Here is a 25,202-nt window from a genome sequence, read left to right as displayed (position 1 = left end):
CAAAGTCTGAGAAACCACCTAGTCAGCTCTCTGTTAGGACACTAGGATAACAGATTGTGTTTCCTGATGGTATAAAAATAAGTTTATTTCCAGACTGCTGAAATAGATGGCCAAATCAAACTCAACAGGGCATCAGTCTTTGACTACAGACCCTTCATTTTATGTACACTGAACAAAAATATAAACGCATCATGTAAAGTGTTGGTCCCATGTTTCATGAGCTGAAATAAAAAAAATCCCAGAAATATTCCATACACACAAAAAGTTTATTTCTCTCAGATTATTTTTGTCAGTAATAAAACCCTGTTGTGGGGAAAAACGAATTCTGATTGGCTGGATCTGACTTCCCCATGGCTGCACCCCTGCCCAGTCATGAAATCCATAGATTATGGCCTAATGCATTTAGTTCAATTGACTGATTTCCTTATATAAACTGTAACTCAGTAAAATCTGTTACATTGTTGTTCAGTCTATATAAAATATACATACAAATATATTATTTGCATGAAAGAAGTTGGTTTAGTATGTAGATTGGTCCAGAATAATGCAAAAAGAGCCTGATCCAAAGCATGAAAAGTTCAGGAAGATATGGATTAACAATGTCGTATGTTGTGAATAGGCCCAGGTTGGTGCACAGGATTCACATGACGCACATAATGAACTACTAACACAGTCTGTTACTGGACATCATCACCCGTTACCATAGTAATGGACAAACTCTTGAAAAGGGTGGGGAGTTAGTGAAACAGTAGATGGAACACAGTTGTTCTGGATCTGCCTCCTATGGTCATTGTCATCAAATCAAATGTCTTTATATAGCCCTTCGTACATCAGCTGATATCTCAAAGTGCTGTACAGAAACCCAGCCTAAAACCCCAAACAGCAAGCAATGCAGGTGTAGAAGCACGGTGGCTAGGAAAAACTCCCTAGAAAGGCCAAAACCTAGGAAGAAACCTAGAGAGGAACCAGGCTATGTGGGGTGGCCAGTCCACTTCTGGCTGTGCCGGGTGGAGATTATAACAGAACATGGCCAAGATGTTCAAATGTTCATAAATGACCAGCATGGTCGAATAATAATAAGGCAGAACAGTTGAAACTGGAGCAGCAGCACGGCCAGGTGGACTGGGGACAGCAAGGAGTCATCATGTCAGGTAGTCCTGGAGCATGGTCCTAGGGCTCAGGTCCTCCGAGAGAGAGAAAGAAAGAGAGAAGGAGAGAATTAGAGAACGCACACTTAGATTCACACAGGACACCGAATAGGACAGGAGAAGTACTCCAGATATAACAAACTGACCCTAGCCCCCCCGACACATAAACTACTGCAGCATAAATACTGGAGGCTGAGACAGGAGGGGTCAGGAGACACTGTGGCCCCATCCGAGGACACCCCCGGACAGGGCCAAACAGGAAGGATATACCCCCCCCCCCCCCCACTTTGCCAAAGCACAGCCCCCACACCACTAGAGGGATATCTTCAACCACCAACTTACCATCCTGAGACAAGGCTGAGTATAGCCCACAAAGACCTCCGCCACGGCACAAACCAGGGGGGGGGGGGGGGGGGGGGGGGCAACCCAGACAGGATGACCACATCAGTGAATCAACCCACTCAGGTGACGCACCCTCTCCAGGGACGGCATGAGAGAGCCCCAGTAAAGCCAGTGACTCAGCCCCTGTAATAGGGTTAGAGGCAGAGAATCCCAGTGGAAAGAGGGGAACCGGCCAGGCAGAGACAGCAAGGGCGGTTCGTTGCTCCAGAACCTTTCCGTTGCTCCAGAACCTTTCCGTTCACCTTCCCACTCCTGGGCCAGACTACACTCAATCATATGACCCACTGAAGACACTCCCACCCTCCACCAGACTGACAGACACTCCAACCCACCACCAGACTGACAGACACTCCCACCCACCACCAGACTGACAGACATTCCCACCCACCATACTGACAGACACTCACGCCAAACAGACTGGTCTCAAGGCAAGGGACACACAACCTTTATTGAACTTGGGTCTTGGGTGGGAGTGTCTGTCAGTATGGTGGTGGGTGGGAGTGTCTGTCAGTATGGTGGTGGGTGGGAGTGTCTGTCAGTATGGTGGGTGGGAGTATCTGTCAGTCTGGTGGTGGGTGGGAGTGTCTGTCAGTATGGTGGTGAGTGGGAGTGTCTGTCAGTCTGGTGGTGGGTGGGAGTGTCTGTCAGTCTGGTGGTGGGTGGGAGTGTCTGTCAGTCTGGTGGTGGGTGGGAGTGTCTGTCAGTCTGGTGGTGGGTGGGAGTGTCTGTCAGTCTGGTGGTGGGTGGGAGTGTCTGTCAGTATGGTGGTGGGTGGGAGTGTCTGTCAGTCTGGTGGTGGGTGGGAATGTCTGTCAGTCTGGTGGTGGGTGGGAGTGTCTGTCAGTCTGGTGGTGGGTGGGAGTGTCTGTCAGTATGGTGGTGGGTGGGAGTGTCTGTCAGTATGGTGGTGGGTGGGAGTGTCTGTCAGTCTGGTGGTGGGTGGGTGGGAGTGTCTGTCAGTCTGGTGGTGGGTGGGTGGGAGTGTCTGTCAGTCTGGTGGTGGGTGGGTGGGAGTGTCTGTCAGTCTGGTGGTGGGTGGGCGTGTCTGTCAGTATGGTGGTGGGTGGGAGTGTCTGTCAGTCTGCTGGTGGGTGGGAATGTCTGTCAGTATGGTGGTGGGTGGGAGTGTCTGTCAGTCTGGTGGTGGGTGGGAGTGTCTGTCAGTCTGGTGGTGGGCGGTATCCTCCTGATTCCTGCTTACAAGCAAAAACTCAAACAGGAAGTACCGCTCAATACGAAAGTGGTCCAATGAAGCGGATGCTAAGCTACAGGACTGTTTCACTAGCACATACTGGAATATGTTCTGGGATTCATCCAATGGCATTGAAGATTATACCACATCTGTCACCGGCTTCATTACTAACTGCATCGACGACGTCCCCCCCACAGTGACCTATCCCAACCAGAAGTAATGGTTTACAGGTAACATCCACACTGCGCTAAAGGCTAGACCTGCTGCTTTCAAGGAGCGGGACACTAATCCCGCGGTTTATAAAAAAAATCCAGCTATGCCCTCAGATGAACCATCAAACCGGCAAAGCGTCAATACAGGACTAAGATCAAATCCTAATACTCTGACGCTCTTCGGATGTGGCAGGGCTTGCAAACTATCATGGATTACAAAGGGAAACCCATCCCCTAGCTGCCCAGTGACGCAGAGCCTACCAGACAAGCTAATTGCCTTCTATGCTCGCTTCGAGGCAAGCAAAACTGAACCATGCATGAAAGCACCAGCTGATGTGAGTAAGACCTTTAAACAGGTTAACATTCACAAGGCTGCAGGGCCAGATGGATTACCATGACGCGTACTCAGAGCATGCGCTGACCATCTGACAAGTGTCTTCACTAATATTTTCAACCTCTCTAATACCTACATGTTTCAAGCAGACCACCATAGTCCCTGTGCCCAAGAACGGCACGGTAACCTGCCTAAATGACTACCGCCCTGTAGCACTCACATCTATAGACATGAAATGCTATGAAAGTCATGGCTCACATCAACACCACCATCCCAGAAACCCTGGACCCACTCAAATTCGCATACCGCCCGAACAGATCCACAGACGATGCAATCTCTATTGCACTCACACACTGCCCATTCCCACCTACGTTAGAATGCTGTTCAGCGTTCAACACCATAGTACCCTCATTGCTCATCACTAAGCTAAGGACCCTGGGACTGAACACTCCCCTCTGCATCTGGATCCTGGACTTCCTGACGGGCTGCCCCGAGGTGGTAAGGGTAGGCAACAACACATCCGCCACACTAACCCTCAACACGGGGGCCCCTCAGGGGTGTGTGCTTAGTCCCCTTGGCCTCCTGGCCAAGCACAACTCCAACATAAGCTAAGGATCCTGGGACTAAACACCTCCCTCTGCAACTGGATCCTGGACTTCCTGACAGGGAGCCCCCAGGTGGTGAGGGTAGGTAGCAACACATCTGCCACACTGATCCTCAACACTGGAGCTCCCCAGGGGTGCGTGCTCAGTCCCCTCCTGTACTTCCTGTTCACCCACGACTGCATGCCAGGCACAACTCCAACATTATCATTAAGTTTGCCGACGACACGACGGTGGTAGGCCTGATCACCGATGACGACGATAAGACAGCCTATAGGGAGGAGGTCAGAGACCTGGCAGTGTGGTGCCAGGACAACAACCTCTCCCTCAACGTGATCAAGACATGGGAGCTGATCGTGAAATACAGGAAAAGGAGGGCCGAGCACGCCTCCATTCGCATCGACGGGGCTGTAGTGGAGCAGGTTGAGAGCTTCAAATTCCTTGGTGTCCAAATCACTAAGGACCTATCATGATCCAAACACACCAACACAGTCGTGAAGAGGGCACAACAACGCCTATTCCCCCTCAGAAAACTAAAAGATCCTCAAAAGGTTCTACAGCTGCAACATCGAGAGCATCCTGCCTGACTGGTTGCATCACTGCCTGTTGCGGCAACTGCTCAGCTTCCGACCGCAAGGCACTACACAGGGTAGTGCGTACGGCCCAGTACATCACTGGGGCTAAGCTTCCTGCCATCCAGGACCTCTATACCAGGCTGTGTCAGAGGAAGGCCCTAAAAATTGTCAAAGACCCCAGCCACCCCAGCAATAGACTGTTCTCTCTACTACCGCATGGCAAGCGGTACCGAAACACCAAGTCTAGGACCTAAAGGCTTAGAGCCTGTAAGTAAGCATTTCACTGTAAGGTCTACTACACCTGTTGTATTCAGCATTTCACTGTAAGGTCTACTACACCTGTTGTATTCGGCATTTCACTGTAAGGTCTACTATACCTGTTGTATTCAGCATTTCACTGTAAGGTCTACTACACCTGTTGTATTCAGCATTTCACTGTAAGGTCTACTACACCTGTTGTATTCGGCTCACGTGACAAATAAACGTTGATTTGATTTGCTGAACAGTTAATCAAATGGTCATCAGGACTATTTATTTATGATTTGTTTTTTGCACTCGATGTACACTCACTGGACTCTACCCACACACTCATTCATTCTACACTGACACTCCAACACACACACAGACAAACACACACGGACACACACATGTATATTGATACTACACACACACTGCTGCTACTCTATTTTTATTATCTATGTACCCCTTCCTACATGTACATATTACCTCAATTACCTCAACTAACCCGTACCCCTGCACATTGACTCGGTACCAGTACCCGTACCCCTGCACATTGACTCTGTACCAGTACCCGTACTCCTGCACATTGACTCGGTACCAGTACCCGTACCCCTTGTATATACTGTAGCCTTGTTATTGTTATTTTATTGTGTTACTATTTTTCCTTTAGATTATTCAGCACATTTTTCTTACTTTAAAACTCTGCATTGTTGGTTAAGGTCTCTTAAGTCAGCATTTCATGGAAAGGTTTACCTACAGCTGTTGTATTTACATACTGTATATATACGTTTTTCTACTGTATTATTGACTGTATGTTTGCTTATTCTATGTGTATCTCTGTGTTGTTGTATGTGTCGAACTGCTTTGCAGTTGTTGCAAATGAGAACTTGTTCTCAACTAGCTGACCCGGTTAATTAAATAAAGGTGAAATATATATATATATTATTTAATAAACGTACTCGACCATGTGACAAATAAAATTTGATTTGATACCCTCCCTGACCTTCAAACTAGCCACCGTTTGTACCCTTGTGGGGATTATTGGGATGTGAGGGAGAGAAAGAAGCTAGAGATAGAAGTGGTGGCAAGTTATATCCATCCATTCCAGACACACAGGCTGTGTTTATAGAAGCAGACTATTTTTGATCTTTAGCCACTAATTGGCCTTTTGACAAATCAGATATTTTTTCCAATAGTTGGGAAAAATAATAGAATTGGGTTACCTGTTTAAATGCAGCCACAGAGACACACCCAGACAAGACACTTCCTGTCACATGACTGATGCCATTGCCGGCCCTTATGCAGACAGAAGAGGACCCTGGTTGGCGTCTGTTCATGGCAGATCGATAAGAGGACCTGAAAGAAGACACCAGACCACTGCTGGGAAAAATGCACTGTATCGATCAGGGAGGAACCCAGAGTCCTCTACAGACTTTTCCACCACAGGGGGAGAGAGAGTGAAAGAGTGTGTGTGTCTGTTGTTGCAGTGCTGAAGGGTTGAGCAGACTTGTGCGGTATAGTAATGCAGGGGTTCTCAAACCTCTCCTCGGGGGATGGTTCACAATTTTGTTGTAGCTCTGGATGAGCTCACCTGATTCACCTATTGAAGGGCTTGATGATTAGTTGCCAAGTTGAATCAGAATAGCTGTAGAATAGATCAAATACATGGAATGGCCCGGGGGTCCCTGAGGAGAGGTTTGAGAACCATTGCACTAATGTAATCATGCATGCTTAATAGAGTTTAACAGCCAACCCTAAACCACCAACAGCTTATACCTAGGTCTACTTCTGGGGCCTCTCAAATATTTATGCCTCTCCCCTCTGTTCTTTTCTTCTTCTCCTTTCCATCTTGACTTCTCCACTCTTTCTGTCGTTTCTCCTCCCATGTACCTTCTCTCCTCTTCCCTCACCATCTCGCCTCTTTCCCTCTCTTCCCCTCTCCTCTCTTCAGACCTAGACCTGCAGAATATCATCTAACTTGGCAGCGTGTCCTTGGGGTTTACACTCTCTGGCAAAGTTAGACTCTATCTCTCGCTACCCCTCGCGTTCTGTTTTTCATTTTCCTCTCTCACTGTCTCTGTCCTAAAGTATCTCACTTTCTCTTTTGTATCTGTCCGATTCGTTTCCAAACACAACAACGTTCCAACATCAACTCCTCTCGTCTTTCTTTCCTGTGTTCTTGTTCTCTCCCTATTCTCTTTCCTGTGTTCTTGTTCTCTCCCTATTCTCTTTCCTGTCTACAACAAACTAATACTAAATGGGGTACATTAAAGGTTAGCAGAGTGAAAGGATGAAATGTACAGTTAGTTACAGTAACAAGCTCTGAGCAAGTCAGGCATGTGATGTGCAAGTTGTGGGGCAGCACAATGGTGTGGGGCAGTTCCTTTTTTCAAAGACTGCAGTGCAGCTATTCAAGAGGTAAATTCCACCTTCTTTCGCCTACCTATTTCTGGGATCTTTGGCAAGCTTTGTGAAAACTTTGTGGAGTCTGTCCAGGTGGCAATAATCAAGCCCAGGGCGGTCGATACTCTTAACCTCATCTCAGTCGAGACAACACTCCTCTCCTGGTGATCCTATGAATAAAGCCTATACATTTTCCCTTCGTCCCCCCCTCTCTCTTTCTCACATATCTTTGGTCCTCAGCCAGATGTTGCACAGTTGTTAGAACATTTCCCACTAGGGGGCAGTAAAATATTATAAATATTACTAACATGAGGTGGTTAGACAGTCTACTACTCTCAGTTCTGTTTTCCTATGTTTTGGGGGAAATGCACAAATATTTCACATTTGCAAATATATGATTTCTACACGCAGGAAATGAATTATACTGTAAAGTGTAGCTCTCTGTTCAAGATAGACCAACTTACTCAGCACTGAATCCGAACGAAGATATTCTAGAATTCTAAGATAACCTACCCTTCTCCGCTACGTTCGAACGTAGGCTAGACTGTGTCTGTAATCTCGGTAAGCATAGAATCTTTATCCCAACCCGGCAGTGACCGTTGTGCGACGTTCGGTTGGGGTCATAAACATGGCGTGGAGAGGATATTTTGTAAAATGGACCAAAACAGAATGTATAAATTCTGTCTCCACAGTTTCGAGAGGTAGCAGGTGAGCAATGGAGAGACCCGGTTGCGCGATATATCCACGTTGGAACATTGTTGCGAACAACGACGAAGTTACGACATTGGTTGTTGCACTGGTTACCTAACCATCTTCTGACTGTAATTTTTAGATAACTTTACTGCATTAATTGCGGCAGTTAAGTGTGTAAATACTATTGCTACAATTGTAGCTTTGTTCAATATCAAAGCCGTACGGTTGTCTCGTCATTTATTTAGAATGACACTGGCCGTGTTCGAGAGCATCAAATCCATGATGAATAATGGGTAAATTGGTCACTGACTGACTGACCTACACACACAGAGTAGTTATTTATGATGCGTGGTGATTTGTAGATAATTCAGTCGGCAGTCTCCTACACTGTCGGCTGTGATGTCGAACAAGCCCAATGACAGTCGCATTCAAATCTATTCAGCATAATGACACTTCACTGTATTTGGCATGGAAAGTTTGGCTATTGCTTTGCAAAATAGGCCTAGTCCGTCACAACGCTATTATTATGTATCCACGCTTTTTGAGGAATAAATTAATGGTAAACCGCAAAGAAATATCTGCAACATAGGCTAGGGAAAGATCTCAATTGCATACACCTCCCTTCCTCTCTCCTTCTCAAAACCCATTGGATGAGAAAGCCAGAGATCCCGCCCCTCCGACTTTCTCCTCCAATGGGCTTTGAGAAGGAGAGAGAACACAAGGAGAATGCAATAGTGGTGAGGAGGAGTCTCTAACTGTGTTGAATGCTTATACTAACCATACTATTTGTGACGTGAATTGTGTATATAGTATGCTTATTTATCATAGTATGGATATAGTTAGTATGCCAGAAGTTCCCAGATGTCGTACTAAGTTTGCCAAAATATGAAGTATACAATCAGAGGACACTATTTCCATACTTTAAAAGGCCCATAATGCAATTCTTCAGCGTGGGCGTGGCTTCACAACGTTTTCAGATTTGAAGAAAATGGCTACACGAGAGCGGATACAAAATCATTGCTTTAACTAATTAGGACAAATGTTGAGAAAATGTTGAGCAATGTAATAAAGTAATGACTCCTGCCATCACAAAATCCTTCTGAGCCTGTGTAGGGACCTGATTAAAACAGAAAAGTAGGCTGATTTGAATTTTGTTATTGATAGTTTGAATTGATAAATTATATATATCATACAGTTTGTCCGCCACCTACTGTACAGGTGGGTAATAAAGATCCCAAAAGGAAAAAATGCAGGGTAAAAAAAAATACAACATATATAGTAGATTTTAGTAGATTTTTTTTTTTTTAATCAATTCAAACTATCAATAACAAAATTCAAATCAGGTGCCTACACAGGCTCAGAAGGATTTTGTGATGGCGGGACATTTCCTGGCGACAGTAGTAATTGTAGTGAAAAAATGTAATAAAATAAGTCTTTGCAGTGCTTCTGCCTGTGAAGTCTTGGAGGCCCAAAAGCTTATTGGCTGCAGAAATGTTGTTTATTCGACTCGTGTGCAGTACAATTAATAACTGTGGCTATAAATGCTACAAAATCTATCTTCTTCACAATAATCTGTCTCCAGATCACTTGATTTTTGTTCCATTCTTGGACTTCACTGTTGTCCACTCATCTTTCTCAACAACTGTACTCGACATGCTTTCAGCTTCAAACGATACTTCTGCTTCCACCATTTCCACTCTTCCCTTACCTCACACTCGGACGGAGATGGATTGTAGTTTTTATGGCTTGATATCAGGAGATGGCGACGAAAAGTTTGATTAAACAATTCAGAGAATAATTATTTAAGGTGAGCAAATCGATATACAATCCCGAAATCAGCTGTATGCTTCAATTAATCTGAAACCAGAATATGAATGGTGAATTCGCTTCCAGACACGGAAGCTGTGTTCGAATACTAACATACTGTATACTACATACTTAATGAGTATATACTACATACTATTAGTTGATTTTAGTATATCAGTTGAGCGTACTAGCTCTTTGCCTGTCTACCGGAAGTTGATGCTGTTGCTATGCAACCTCTTGCTAGCTAGTTAGCATAACATAGCTGTTGGGAACACCATTATACCAAAGAAGACTATCCATCTCCTGAATTAGCCCAGCTGGTGCACATGCGCAGTAGGCCTTAGCTTGTTTTCCCTGGCTAAACTATGCTAGTTTTTGTCCTCATTGCCAAACTTCAGAAATACTGCACCCTCAACTTCAAAACTCTTTTGTTAGTTATACAATCCTCCTCACCACTTCATGGTGAACGTGCAAAAAACTGACAGAATTCAGATATGATGTCCTTGTTTTAGCACTATCCACCTAGTTTTTAAACTGTTTTTTTTTTTAATTCAAATTCTTTCAGTTTATTTCAGCAGGTAGGCCAGTTGAGAACAAGTTCTCATTTACAACTGCGACCTAGCCAAGATAAAGCAAAGCAGTGCGACAAAAACAACACAGTTACACATAAACAAACGTACAGTCAATAACACAAAATAAAGATTTTTCTATTTATGTAGTGTGTGCAAATGCAGAAGAGTAGGGAGGTAGGCAATAAATAGGCCCTAGTTGCAAAAATATGTACAATTTAGCATTAATACTGGAGTGATAGATGTGCAGATGATAATGTGCAAGTAGAGATATTGGGGTGCAAAAGAGCAAGATTGTAAGTAATAATATGGGGATGCGGTAGTCGGGTGTGCTATTTACAGATTGGCTCTGTACAGGTACAGTGATCAGTAAGCTGCTCAGACAGCTGATGCTTAAAGTTAGAGGGCGATATAAGACTCCAGCTTCAGAGAATTTGGTCCAGTCATTGGCATCAGAGAACTAGAAGGAAAGGCGGCCAATGTAAGTTTTGGCTTTGGGGATGACCAGTGCAATGTACCAGCTGGAGCGCGTGCTACGGGTGAATGTTGCTATGATGACCAGTGAGCTGAGATAAGGTGGGGCTTTACCTAGCAAAGACTTATAGATGAAATTATTGGCGTCTTGAAGATAAAATTGGCATCATGTATACTCTACTAATTAACATACAAAATAAGAATAACGGAGAGAAATGCACAATACGGCAAACTTGGTAAAACTAGGAATTTGTGGTAAGTGCATGGGGGCCGCCATCTTTTTGCACCTCAGCTATAGAGCTCACAGCTGGTAGTTCCAAAACCCGGAAATGAGTTACCTCTGGTTCGTTCAGCCATCCGTATGGGGGAAAATGTTTTGGGATAAACGCTGAAGATGTTTTGTTGTATGAGATTTTGTTTAAAAAGGGTTAGGGTTAGTCAGTCAGTTAACCTTTTATGAATTATGTTGTTTTGATGACATAAATGCTTCAAAATTCACAAAAAGTAATATTAGCTGATGTCATAGAACAAAATGTATAAGATCTCCTAAGCCTGTGTGTACCACAGACGTTTTACCATAAACATTATTCTCAGTGTTTATCCAAAAAACCCTACAAAAACTGCATTAATTTCCCCATAGGCTTTGTCCAACAAACCATGGCAGAGTTAGTGCCTACAAAAAGACGCCATTACTATTTCCCTAGGTCTTAACGTTCATCCGCATTGTGGCTGCCAGGAACTTACCAAACGGGGGCGTGGCCAGTGTTAAGGTCAAGAGGGTGCATCAGCAGTAGAGACCTGAAGTACAACGAGATATAGTATTCTTGCAAAACGCATTTCGTCAGCGTTCGATGAGCTGTGACCTACTCATCTGGATGAAACCAAGGAAAAGATGAATGAAAACATCCACACATCCGCATAATCTGTAGATCTATGGATCATCTGTTCCAAACCAATGTGTGTTAACAAGTTGTCTTCCTGTGTACCCTTCTAAAGGTTCACCCTCCACCCCCAGCAGAGGTGTGGTTTCCGGAAAGAAGCAAGGAAACCAGAGACATGGAAGAGGGACCGGGGCATCCCAGAAGAAACAGGCCCTCCCCCCTCTGAGGCCGCCGATGCGGTGGTGTCTCGGAAAGCGGTGCCCCTTAAATCAGGACCCCCACCCCCTGGCGCGGCCCCCAGGCATACTGGGAAGCTGTTCAAGCCCTTTATGTTCACAATAGGGGTAGGTTCTAGCCTTTTTTATTCCCCAAAATGTTTCATATGGGAAGTCACGGTTCTATAGTTTTCATTCATATGTATTCATTGAGTATTCATATTTAACATACCGAATCATATACAATTGAAGTCGGGAAGTTTACATTTCACTTAGGTTGGAGTCATTAATACTCGTTTTTTAAACCACTCCGCAAATTTCTTGTTAACAAACTATAGTTTTGGGAAGTCGGTTAGGACACCTACTTTGTGCATGACACAAGTCATTTTTCCAATAATTGTTTACAGACAGATTATTTCACTTATAATTCACTGTATCACAATTCCAGTGGGTCAGAAGTTTACAATAACTAAGTTGACTCTGCCTTTAAACAGCTTGGAAAATTCCCAAAAATGATGTCATGGCTTTAGAAGCTTCTGATAGGCTAATTTACATAATTTGAGTCAATTGGAGGTATACCTGTAGATGTATTTTGATTGACATCATGGGAAATCCCCAAAAATTGTAGACCTCCAAAAGTCTGGTTCGTCCTTGGGAGCAATTTCCAAATGGCTGAAGGTACCACATTCTTTTTTTTTTTTTTTTTTTTTTGAATTTTACCCCCTTTTCTCCCCAATTTCGTAGTATCCAATTGTTGTAGTAGCTACTATCTTGTCTCATCGCTACAACTCCCGTACGGGCTCGGGAGAGACGAAGGTTGAAAGTCATGCGTCCTCCGATACACAACCAACCAAGCCGCTGCTTCTGCAGCGGTGATTTTTCAGACACATCAATTTACAGAAATAGTCATAATAAACATTGATAAAAGATACACGTGTTATGCATGGAATTAAAGATAAACTTCTCCTTAATGCAACCGCTTTGTCAGATAAAAAAAAAGCACTCCATGCAATAATCTGATTACAGTGCTCAGGCACCAAAACAAGTCATACAGATACTTGCCATGTTGTGGAGTCAACAGAAGTCAGAAATAGCATTATAAATATTCACTTACCTTTAAACATCATCGGAATGCACTCCCAGGAATCCCAGTTCCACAATAAATGTTTGTTTTGTTCGATAAAGTCCATCATTTATGTCCAAATACCTCCTTTTTGTTTGCGCGTTTAGTTCACAAATCCAAATTTACACGGCGCAGGCACTTAGTTCAGTCAACAGTTCCATTACAGTTCATGTCAAACAATGTATAGAATCCATCTTTAGGATGTTTTTATCATAAATCTTCAATAATATTCCAACCGGACAATTCCTTTGTCTTTAGAAAGGACCGCAGCTAACTCTCGGCGAGACTGAGCTCATGGCATTCTGCCAGACACCTGACTCAAACAGCTCTTATTCTCTCCCCCTTCACAGTAGAAGCCTGAAACAAGGTTCTACAGACTGTTGACATCGAGTGGAAGCCTTAGGAAGTGCAATCGGACCAAATTTTACACTGTATATTGGATAGGCAAAGACTTGAAAACCTACAAACCTCAGATTTCCCACTTCCTGGTTGGATTTTTTTCTAAGGTTTTTGCCTGCCATGTGAGTTCTGTTATACTCACAGACATCATTAAACAATTTTAGAAACTTCGGAGTGTTTTCTATCCAAATCTACTAATAATATGCATATCTTAGCTTCTGGGCCTGAGTAGCAGGCAGTTTACTCTGGGCACCTTATTCATCCAAGCTACTCAATACTGCCCCCAGCCATAAGAAGTAACTTACAAGTAAATGTTTATCCAGTGAACTAAGCTGCACGGCGCGCAGTCCAAGAAAAAGGAAGGTAAGCTTGTCTGACTCCATGTTAGTTTACAGGGTGCTCCTTTGGTGCGGCCGCCATCTTGCAATACGAGTCCTTGAAGTCACGAGTGAAGACGGCCAAGGACGAGGCTGAGCAGGAGAAAAACGGAAAGGTAAGGGTGTGATGGAGATGTATTATTTGTGTGACAAAATGCAGGGTTTTGTACAGGATGCTTGAGGTGCTTGAATTTGGAACTTAAATACCTCAAATTTGACATTTTCTCAAGTTGGTACTTGAAAAGTACTTGAATTAAAAGAGGAGAACAGAAAATGGTCAAATATGTTAATTTGGAAAATATTAGAACAATTTAGTGGTTTTGCTAATTAATTTACAGGCAGATTACTGAGTTTTATTTCCTCATGTGTTGGGTTGCCAGGTGTGCTCATTCCCCCCACACTTCCACTCAACCAGGCAGGTACAGAACTGACTGATTAGGCGCCGCCAAAACGTCACATCGATAGCTAGAATGTTGGGCAAATGTAGATTCCAATATTGTTTTCTCGTCTTAAAAAAAACTAAAAAACTTTTACCCCTATTTCTCCCCAAGTTATAGTCTTGTCCCTTCGCTGCAACTCCCGTACAGACTCGGGATAGGTGAAGGTCGAGAGCTATGCGTCCTCCGAAACACGATCCAACCAAGCCGAACTGCTTCTTGACACACTGTTCGTTTAACCCAGAAGCCAGCTGCACCAATGTGTCGGAGGAAACACCATACACCTGGTGACCGTGTCAGTGTGCATTGCGCCCGGCCCGCCACAGGAGTCGCTAGTGTGCGATGGGACAAGAACATCCCTGCCGGCCAAACCCTCCCCTAACCCGGACGATGCTGGGCCAATTGTGCACTGCCCCATGAGTCTCCTGGTCACGACAGAGCCTGGACCTCTAGAGATCCAGAGCCTGGACCTCTAGACAGTGGTCTAAGGCACTGTCGATGCAGTGCCTTAGACCACTGTGCCACTCACCAGGCCCCATAGATTCAAACCTGCCTGGCAGGATATTGATGTTTCTGAATGGGTTTTGCCAGAACCAACCAGGGATGTAGTTGGAGGGTGAACGTCGTTTACGCACCTTTTTATTTGTGAAATAGCGTTTAAATCACCTTTTCTTTTCTTTTGTTCATTATCGTTTATCCACTTATTATTGCTTTCCCAGTGTTGATCATCGCTCAGAAGGATTCTGGAGCTGAGTTCTAGTTGCATCCCCCTACCTCTACGAATGATTCATGTATTCTCGTTATGTTCGCCTGCTCCCCTCGGATTTTCTTTATTTTGAGCAGCACCTTCATTCTCCACTCTGTCCAAAGGGAAACTCGGCCCACGACATAGGTCAAGAGGTGAAATGAACTACCTCAGCCCAGACCTACAGTGGGCAAGGAGCAGAGAGACGCCGCTGACAATGGGAATTATTTTAACATCCCTCGACTCCTGCCGTCTCAACAGACATCCTTCAAACAACCCCTCCCCCTACAACTGGTAAATAGTGGCTGATATTTCAGTCAGATGTCTAGCTTGCTCAAGGGCTCTGTCTTTTAGCCAGCTAACTAGCTATAACTAGCTGGCTAGAAGGATGAAGTTGGAAGCTAACGGTGAACGGAGCCTGACCTCAGCAGGAGCAGTTGACTGAAATTAAGATAGCTATAATTGAAAGATGGGCTGCTAGAAGTTCTCATAACAAAATAGAGAGTAGTGAGACAAGACAGTGGTGAGTCAGGCTGCAATGAAGGAAGCAAAGGAGATACACAGAGAGAGGAAGCATTGAAGCCAGCAGGGAGACAAGTTAGTAGTACAGTGGTTCCCAAACTAGGGGGCCAGGACCCATGTGGGGTCCCCTAAAATTTAAATAGGGTCCCCCGAGAGAATCTTTAATCTTATCAAACACATTAACTTGTTTCTCATCAAATGGGTATAGAACACAACATTTCAGAGTCAACTAAGATACATTTTATACTGTCAGAATTCCCTTTCATGTCATTATGTGTTGGGACAGCCTGTGGGACCTCAAATGTAGTGAAATTTTAAGACTATTAAGACAATTTAATATGTACACTGAACAAAAATATAAACGCAACATGCAACAATTTAAAAGATTTTACTGAGTTACAGTTCAAATAAGAAATCAGTCAACATCATCAGTCCTGACTTACCACTCATATATGAAGTGAAACACGTATTATTGAGCAGTGGTGTAAAGTACTTAAGTAGAAATACTGTAAAGTACTACATAAATCATTTTTTCAGACTATCTGTACTTTACTATTTATATTTTGGACAACTTTTACTTCACTACATTCCTTTAAGAAAATAATGTACTTTTTACTCTATACATTTTCCCTGACACCCAGAAGTACTAGCTACATTTTGAATGCTTAGCAGGACAGGAAAATGGTCCAATTCACGCACTTATCAAGAGAACTTCCTTGCTGCCTCTGATCTGGTTGACTCACTAAACACACACTTCGTTTGTAAATTATGTCTGAGTATTGGAGTGTGCCTCTGGCTATCCGTAAATGTAAAGACAAATAAAATGGTGCAGTCTGATTTGCATAATAAAGAATTTGAAATGATTTATACTTTTATTTTGTATACTTAAGTATATTTGAGCAAATACATGTTTTGATACATAAGTATATCTAAAACCAAATACTTGTAGACTTTTACTCAAGTAGTATTTTACTGGGTGACTCACTTTCACTTGAGTCATTTTATGTTAAGGTCCTTTTACTCAAATATGACGCTTGGGGACCTTTTCCTGCTGGCTTTTTCCTGCGCTTACTGACTTTTTTTACTGGGTGACTCACTTTTACTTGAGTCATTTTATGTTATCTTTACTTTTACTCAGGAATGAGGCTTGGGGACTTTTTCCACCACTGTTATTGGGTAGAACTTGTTAGGTAGTGATGAATAGTAAACTTTTTGTTTGTTTGTGGTGATATACTGCCATCTGTGGCGACTAGAAACAATTGCATAATGGGAACATTTAATAAATTGATGGTCCTTGAAAGTCCTTGAATTTGAATTGCCACTGTGTACGAACCATGAAAATGACAAATGTGTGTCTCCTCTTGTATTTGGATCCTAAGGCATCACAAAACATGACATACTGGCACAACTGGTGGAACCAGCTAACAGACTTCCAGAAACAGGTCATCCTGCTCATGTCCTTTGTAGACGATTTCTGGAGCAGCCTGACTGAGGGTCAGCAGATGGCCACTGGTAAGGATCCCTGAAAGGGTGATGGATAACGGGGAGGAATGGGCGACTACGGCCCAGGAGGACCACAGTGTGTGCTTCAGATGCCATTCCAGCCCAGCTCTAACACTCCTAATTTAAAGTGGACTATGGTTTAAATTTTAAAGGCCATGATTAGTTGATTTGTAGTGTGTTAGAGCAGGGATGGACGCAAAAGCTTGCACACACTGTGGCGGCTGGTGCCTGAATTGAGGGTATTACGGTCAACAAGATAGAGAGGCTGCCTTAGGACCAGCAAAGGCATAAATGTTCAAAGCATGAGTTGAAATTTAGTTGCATCATGACATGGAATCAAGGTAGTGTTCATTAGGACACAGCGTAGAACGAAAAATGATAATGAGCGTTTCTTATTGGGACATGTTCAGATAGTAAACGTTTGACATCGTTTTCTTACATTTCGTTGCCTACCAAAACATGACCCTGTGCATTATACAGTCTGTGCTAGCCTATATCCATAAGTGTTCTCTCTGTCCAGATGTGCCCCGTTTTCTGTTAGCTACCTTTTTTAATACTCTCTAACCCTTTGTTCCCATCATATCTCTGTGATAGGGATCATAGCGGTCAATGCTGTGGTGCTCTGCTGTTGGCGAATACCCTCCATGCAACGATTCATGGTCAAGTACTTTACTGCCAACCCAGCCTCCAGTAAGTACTGTTTCTGTGTGTGAGTGTGGTGGTGGCCCGTTGGGGTTGAGTCATTTCAATGCAGCTGAATAATGTTGTTATTTTTGGTCGATTTTAGAAATCCCTCCCAACTCTACAGTGATTTGTAGTCACACTCCCTCCTCCCTATAGTTCTCCTGGACTTCAGTCTGAAAGCCTGCATTATCAACACACATCAGGGGATACATTATCCTGGAGAGAAAGAGCAGATCTGTGCAAAAAAAATACTGTTAGCCTCCATTTTAATTTTGCTCAATGATAAGACTGACTCGCTTCTCCATTCCTCTTCCTCCCAGAGACGCGGTGCCTTCCCATGCTCCTCTCCACCTTCAGCCATTACTCTATAATCCACATGGCGGCCAACATGTACGTCCTGTGGACCTTCTCCTCCAGCATCGTCTCTCTCCTGGGGAAGGAGCAGTTCCTCGCTGTCTATCTCTCTGCTGGTACCAGCCTACATAGTGTGTGTGTGTGTGTGTGATGTCTGTTCATTTGCGTGTGTTTGAGTGTATATGTTAGGTTACTTTCAGAGACTGCTGTTGACTCTCATCTCTCTACATTGTCAGGTGTGATCTCCACTATGGTGAGCTACTTGTGTAAGACCAGCACGGGACGCCTGCATCCCTCTCTTGGGGCGGTAAGAGTCCTCACATGTCCCCCATTTGTGGTACACTTTACTATACAACCCTGTTCATTACTGTAGGACCAAAGAATATCGTACTGGGATTTCTTTAAACCAGGAAACATACACACATTATTACATTGCTGTTATGATTAAAATGGGAGTTGGTGGTTTAGTGATAATCAACATTACTCACGTCTCCTCTGTTTATTACCGCGGTCGGTCCTGGCTCTGATGTCACTTCCTGATCCTGGCTCTGACGTCACTTCCTGTGATTTGACTTCCAGTCGGGGGCCATCATGACGGTCCTGGCCGCGGTCTGCACCAAGATGCCCGAGGCCAAACTGGGAATCATCCTGCTGCCCATGGTCAGCTTCACTGCAGGCAACGTGAGTGATGTGATGTGTTTGTGGCAGGGGTGCCTGTGTATGACCACGTCAAGCAAAGCAGTGTATATAACATAGTTAATCTGCGCTCAACACGTCTATTCGTTGTAATTCAAAGTGTGTATAAACATCTGTAGGGTTGTGGGGAGGCAGAGTCTTACCGCGCGCATTGCTCTTTTTTTTTAGGCCTTGAAAGCGATCGTTGCCATGGATGCAGCGGGGCTCATTATGGGATGGAGGCTGTTTGATCATGCTGCTCACCTTGGAGGAGCCCTCTTCGGAGTGTGAGTATTTGATCACTGCAGAAATGGGCGACTGGACTCACCAGAGCCCAAATGGCATATCTGTAAAATATCTGTTAAGCAACTGATTTCATCATAATAATGCAAAGCCGTATCCCCAAGCCAATATTAGTGAGGTGATTCATATCCACAAGTGAGAGATGGGGAAAATGTGATTTCTGTTTGACTGTGAAATTACATACGTTTTGTATCCTTTTTCAATTACGACAACAATTTACACAAATAGTTGCACATTCAAAGACTGTTAAGACAGTGATTTCTGGACCTTTTAGGATCTAGATCTGGTCAAATTAGATAGAGCCTCATAATACCCCTATGACCCCGGACACCTTATAATACCCCTATGACACCAGACACCTTATAATACCATAATTCCCCTATGACACCGGACACCTTATAATACCATAATACCCCTATGACACCAGACACCTTATAATACCATAATACCCCTATGACACCTTATAATACCATAATTCCCCTATGACACCAGACACCTTATAATACCATAATTCCCCTATGACACCAGACACCTTATAATACCATAATTCCCCTATGACACCGGACACCTTATAATACCCCTATGACACCGGACACCTTATAATACCATAATACCCCTATGACACCGGACACCTTATAATACCATAATACCCCTATGACACCGGACACCTTATAATACCATAATACCCCTATGACACCGGACACCTTATAATACACCTATGACACCAGACACCTTATAATACCATAATACCCCTATGACACCGGACACCTTATAATACCATAATACCCCTATGACACCGTACACCTTATAATACCATAATACCCCTATGACACCGGACACCTTATAATACCATAATACCCCTATGACACCGGACACCTTATAATACCATAATACCCCTATGACACCGGACACCTTATAATACCATAATACCCCTATGACACCAGACACCTTATAATACCCCTATGACACCGGACACCTTATAATAAATACCCCTATGACACCGGACACCTTATAATACCATAATACCCCTATGACACCGGACACCTTATAATACCATAATACCCCTATGACACCGGACACCATATAATACCCCTATGACACCAGACAACTTATAATACCATAATACCCCTATGACACCGGACACCTTATAATACCATAATACCCCTATGACACCGGACACCTTATAATACCCCTATGACACCGGACACCTTATAATACCCCTATGACACCGGACACCATATAATACCCCTATGACACCGGACACCTTATAATACCATAATACCCCTATGACACCGGACACCTTATAATACCATAATACCCCTATGACACCGGACACCTTATAATACCCCTATGACACCAGACACCTTATAATACCATAATACCCCTATGACACCGGACACCTTATAATACCATAATACCCCTATGACACCGTACACCTTATAATACCATAATACCCCTATGACACCGTACACCTTATAATACCATAATACCCCTATGACACCGGACACCTTATAATACCATAATACCCCTATGACACCGGACACCTTATAATACCATAATACCCCTATGACACCAGACACCTTATAATACCCCTATGACACCGGACACCTTATAATAAATACCCCTATGACACCGGACACCTTATAATACCATAATACCCCTATGACACCGGACACCTTATAATACCATAATACCCCTATGACACCGGACACCTTATAATACCATAATACCCCTATGACACCGGACACCTTATAATACCATAATACCCCTATGACACTGGACACCTTATAATACCATAATACCCCTATGACACCGGACACCTTATAATACCCCTATGACACCGGACACCTTATAATACCCCTATGACACCGGACACCATATAATACCCCTATGACACCGGACACCTTATAATACCATAATACCCCTATGACACCGGACACCTTATAATACCCCTATGACACCGGACACCTTATAATACCCCTATGACACCGGACACCATATAATACCCCTATGACACCGGACACCTTATAATACCATAATACCCCTATGACACCGGACACCTTATAATACCATAATACCCCTATGACACCGGACACCTTATAATACCATAATACCCCTATGACACTGGACACCGTATAATACCATAATACCCCTATGACACCGGACACCTTATAATACCATAATTCCCCTATGACACCGGACACCTTATAATACCATAATTCCCCAATGACACTGGCCACCTCATTCATGATATCTCCATATTATCCTCATTGATTAGACTAGTTGTTTTGTGTTCATTTAAAGCCATCTGAGTTAGACTGAATTTCACTGAATATAATACATTTCTAATAGTAATTAATACAAATAGTGGTCGTATTTCAGTTTAGTCGTAAGTAATATAGATGTCCTGTATGGCTCAGTTGGAACTTGCAACGTCAAGATTACGGGTTCGATTCCCAGGGCCACCCATACGTAAAACGCATGACAGTAAGTCGCTTTGACTAAAAGCATCCGTTATTAATATAATCCATACTGTCTCTCCTGCAGGTGGTATGTAGCATACGGCCACAAGCTGATGTGGAGGAAGAGGGAGCCACTGGTCAAGGCATGGCACAGCCTGAGATCTCAGGCCCCTGGTGGACGGGGCAGGCCTGGGGGTTCGGGTGGCGACGGGGGCAGACCTGGACCCCCAACATAGCACTCTGGGAAGTTGGCCCATAACCACTGATCAGGTGTCAGATATTCCTCACCCCCCCAATTGGTTAGGATTGGCTGTAGGGTGTATCTGAACCTAAATCTGTGGTTAGGGGGAATCTTCTACCTCAAGAAGCCTTTTTTTGGTACTTATGCCTGGTGATATCCAGCTGACAGCTGTGGAGGGCGGGACCCAGCACCCCAAACCTCTGTTCTTCTAGTTGGCGCGTTCCTCTGCCCAGGTGTTGCTGACGCATGCCTTATCTGACGTCTGGATAGGTATTTTAAGTATCAGCCAACCACATCATATGTTATAGCAATCTGGAGCCCGACGGCACAGTCAATGACGTGGCACGCAACCATTGGTTGATGCATGCAACATCTGAGCAGGGGAACGCAACCAATCTAATCAGAGAGAGTGGACATATTTGTAACTAAGATGGCAGTCTTGTTTTAGGAGGATTTCAGACAGTACTCTATTGTAACTAAGTCCTAAGGGATGAATGATTAATTTGGTTTGATAACAGTGACTGTACTCTAGTACAGATGATGTTGGCTTTATCATTATGGGGTAGTTTCTATGAAGATGTGAGATGTTACCATAGAGATATTGTATTACATAATGTATTCATATTCTATGTCTATGGTTGATACAGTGACTGCTTCCTGTTCTCTAAACCTGACTTCCTGTTTGTAAGGAAGTGTTTAACGGAGAATGACCGTCCTGGACTAAAACAACAAACTTCCTCATTGACCATAAGAACTTCAACTTCCTTGTAGTTTTGTAGGTGTGCTGGCGCTGCCCGAGGTTTCTGAAAGGTTGAGGTGCTTATCTTAGTAAAACATTTTGTAAATCCTGAGCCTTACAAAAAAGGTACATAACACGCCAAAAATGTCCTCAACACTGCGGTACTCTTTAATTAAAAAGGTCACCTTCATCTTCACTGGGGTAGTACATTTGGGTTTAAAGGTCATACTTCAGGATTTTCCCAGAGTCAAGATGAACTCATGGATGTCATGTTTATATCTGCATGCAGTAGAGGTAGTTTTGCTGCACGCAGCGCTGGCACAAGGCAGTTTCTCTGGACCCCTGTAAGGTCGGAGTTCGTCCCCCTCCTCCCTAAAAATAAAAATCCATTCACAAAGTATAGACTGCAGATTGCTGTCCGTGGTGCTGAAATTGCGACGTGTCTATGCAGCGGGCCGATCGAATCAACCTGGTCTCAGAGCATTTCGTATTGTTCTGTATGTAAATCCGAGACACTCCATTTAGTATGATATGTTACGAATTTGCAGACGTACAATGTAAAAAAAATTGCAAAACGAGTTAAGAATTCTAGCTAGGTGGCTAACATTAGCTAGGCTAGGGGTTAAGTTTAAGAGTTAGTTTAAAGGGTTGGGAGAAGGGTTAGCTAACATGCTAGGTAGTTGCTAAGCAGTTGCAAAGTAGCAAGTAGTTAAAAGTTGCTAAAATGCTAAAGATCTCCTCGATGAGATTTGAGCTCGCAACCTTTGGGTTGGTAGACATTCGCGTTATACGCCAAGTAACCATCTGTCTTATGTAACCATACGAAATGGAGTGTCCTTAGATTTACGTACAGAATAATACAACATTCTCTGAGACCAGGCTGATGGAATTGATGATAGGGTTTCTGTGGTGCCCGAGCATGTAGCCTATAGCGTTGCTTCAGCTAATGGATATGTTTATTAGGCCTATTTGGTTGTCATTTTCTCATGTTAAGCCTAACATTTCACTAAGCTATACAGGGTGTTACAAGGCTGCCATGATTTAGACTGCTGGCTGGCGGCAATAATGTAATGACTTGTTCTGTAATTAAAGTTTGAATTTCAAACATTGCAGATTGGTCAAATACATTTTCGGTGCAACAGATTGATTTAAAAAAATAATAATAATACAATTGTCCTGTATAGCCTACCTGAACCTGCATGACATGAGCTGTCCTCATGCTCTCTCCCAGCTTGGATAGGAAGTTGTGTGTAAAACCAGTCTATTAATGCCAAATAATAGTCAGCACACCTTCAAAACACTAGCTTACGTTGTTTCATTATGCAGTGTAGCCTACTATCTATACCTATATACAGTATTTATACAAATTACACATCAAAAAGCCTAACAATGAGGACAAATCCTTGGCTTGGGATACATTTTTCCACAATTTAGTGTTGAACTCAGCAGGTTTTGTCTGGCTAATAGCTGACAGAAATGGGCTGCAATCAAGGTAATTTAAGTCCAACTTGAGACTCCCCTGAGCTTCTGAGACATTGTACATTATATGTCCATTACACAATTTAAACTTAGTCTTGAATGATGTATGCCAAGATATACCAGAGATAAGACTGTTGATATTGCTACCACATAACTCAAACACAGCATCACCAGTATGAATAAAATCGCAAACCACTTTTTTAGTTTGAGCCCCCCCCCCCCCCCCCCCCCATAACTGTTGTCCAGTATCCTACACAGCTTCCTGTACAGTTACTCTTTCCGGAACGTTTTGAAGCCGGTCATTAAGGAGAAACGAGAGGCTCAATTAAAGATGTTGCAGAACTGCTGTATTTAAATCACCACTCCCTGCTGTTGCTATGGCAATCAAACTGTTTTTAACTGTCGCTTTTGCGGGGAGATCGTTTTATAGAAACTAAAACTCACAAACAACTACTTAAGAATTAAACATTAGGGTCTCGGTCTGATATGCGTTTTTGAACACCTGCCCAGTGGGCAAAACCTGGTTGAAAAGACGTCAGTATGACGTATTTTTATGACTGCTCATTCTGGTTGGAAAAGGATGTTGTTTTTACGTATTTGTCTGACGACAATACGACCAGTTGGTCATAATTGTGACCATTATATTATGTAGCCTACTGGTCATAGTTAATACCGTCATAACCTGGTAATGACCACATGACTACAGCTTATTACCTACTGTAAAAAAAATATTGCAGAGAATAAAGTTGGAAATTGAAATGGTGTTCATTACATTTCTGTGTTTCCATAGTCAACAATGGAAGTTTAGATCTGCAACATATTCTTACATTTTAAAATAGATCAAGCAATAGCAGAAACAAATCGACGTCACCATTTTTTGTACACCTGTATACATTAATTGTTTCATAATTCACCCACAGACAGGGACAAAGAGTATATAAAGACCCATTGTGTTTTATTATAAGAGTGGTGTGATTGGGTAGGTCCTCATCAAGGACCTCTGAGCACAGAAGACGATCTGGGGCGTAGTGACCCTCGTGAAGAGTCGTGTGATGGGTCAGATCTGGAGCGTAGTGGCCCTCCTGAAGAGTCGTGTGATGGGTCAGATCTGGAGCACAGTGGCCCTCCTGAAGAGTCGTGTGATGGGTCAGATATATATATATATATATATATTTCACCTTTATTTAACCAGGTAGGCCAGTTGAGAACAAGTTCTCATTTACAACTGCGACCTGGCCAAGATAAAGCAAAGCAGTGCGACACAAACAACAACACAGTTGCACATAAACAAATGTACAGTCAATAACACAATAGAAAAATCTATATACAATGTGTGCAAATGGAGTAAGGAGGTAAGGCAATAAATAGGCCATAGTAGCGAAGTAATTACAATTTAGCAAATGAACATTGGAG

General features: G+C 43.3%; 1 protein-coding gene across 1 annotated transcript; it reads left to right on the top strand.

The window, feature by feature from the left end:
• The first annotated feature begins 7,663 nt into the window (after window positions 1-7,663).
• On the top strand, window positions 7,664-24,548 carry LOC110509056 (presenilins-associated rhomboid-like protein, mitochondrial). The gene is made up of 10 exons (XM_021590008.2): window positions 7,664-7,816; window positions 11,647-11,875; window positions 13,657-13,761; window positions 16,729-16,861; window positions 17,447-17,542; window positions 17,857-18,006; window positions 18,127-18,197; window positions 18,470-18,571; window positions 18,755-18,852; window positions 21,416-24,548. The coding sequence occupies exons 1-10, from the start codon at window positions 7,737-7,739 to the stop codon at window positions 21,564-21,566; spliced, it is 1,215 nt and encodes a 404-aa protein (XP_021445683.2). The 5' UTR covers window positions 7,664-7,736; the 3' UTR covers window positions 21,567-24,548.
• Window positions 24,549-25,202: the final 654 nt, after the last annotated feature.

This window comes from Oncorhynchus mykiss, chromosome 28 (genome assembly GCF_013265735.2).
Source record: "Oncorhynchus mykiss isolate Arlee chromosome 28, USDA_OmykA_1.1, whole genome shotgun sequence".
NCBI classification, from domain to species: Eukaryota; Metazoa; Chordata; class Actinopteri; order Salmoniformes; family Salmonidae; genus Oncorhynchus; species Oncorhynchus mykiss.
The sequence above is the reverse complement of the archived record's forward strand: the minus strand, read 5'-3'. Positions and strand labels throughout refer to the sequence as shown.

Coding starts and splice junctions, on each gene's coding strand:
- LOC110509056 (XM_021590008.2), top strand. CDS start 7,737: ATGGCGTGGAGAGGATATTTTGTAAAATGGACCAAAACAGAATGTATA. Junction 13,762..16,728: donor AGCAGGAGAAAAACGGAAAG/GTAAGGGTGTGA, acceptor TTGGATCCTAAG/GCATCACAAAACATGACATA. Junction 18,572..18,754: donor TCAGCTTCACTGCAGGCAAC/GTGAGTGATGTG, acceptor CTTTTTTTTTAG/GCCTTGAAAGCGATCGTTGC.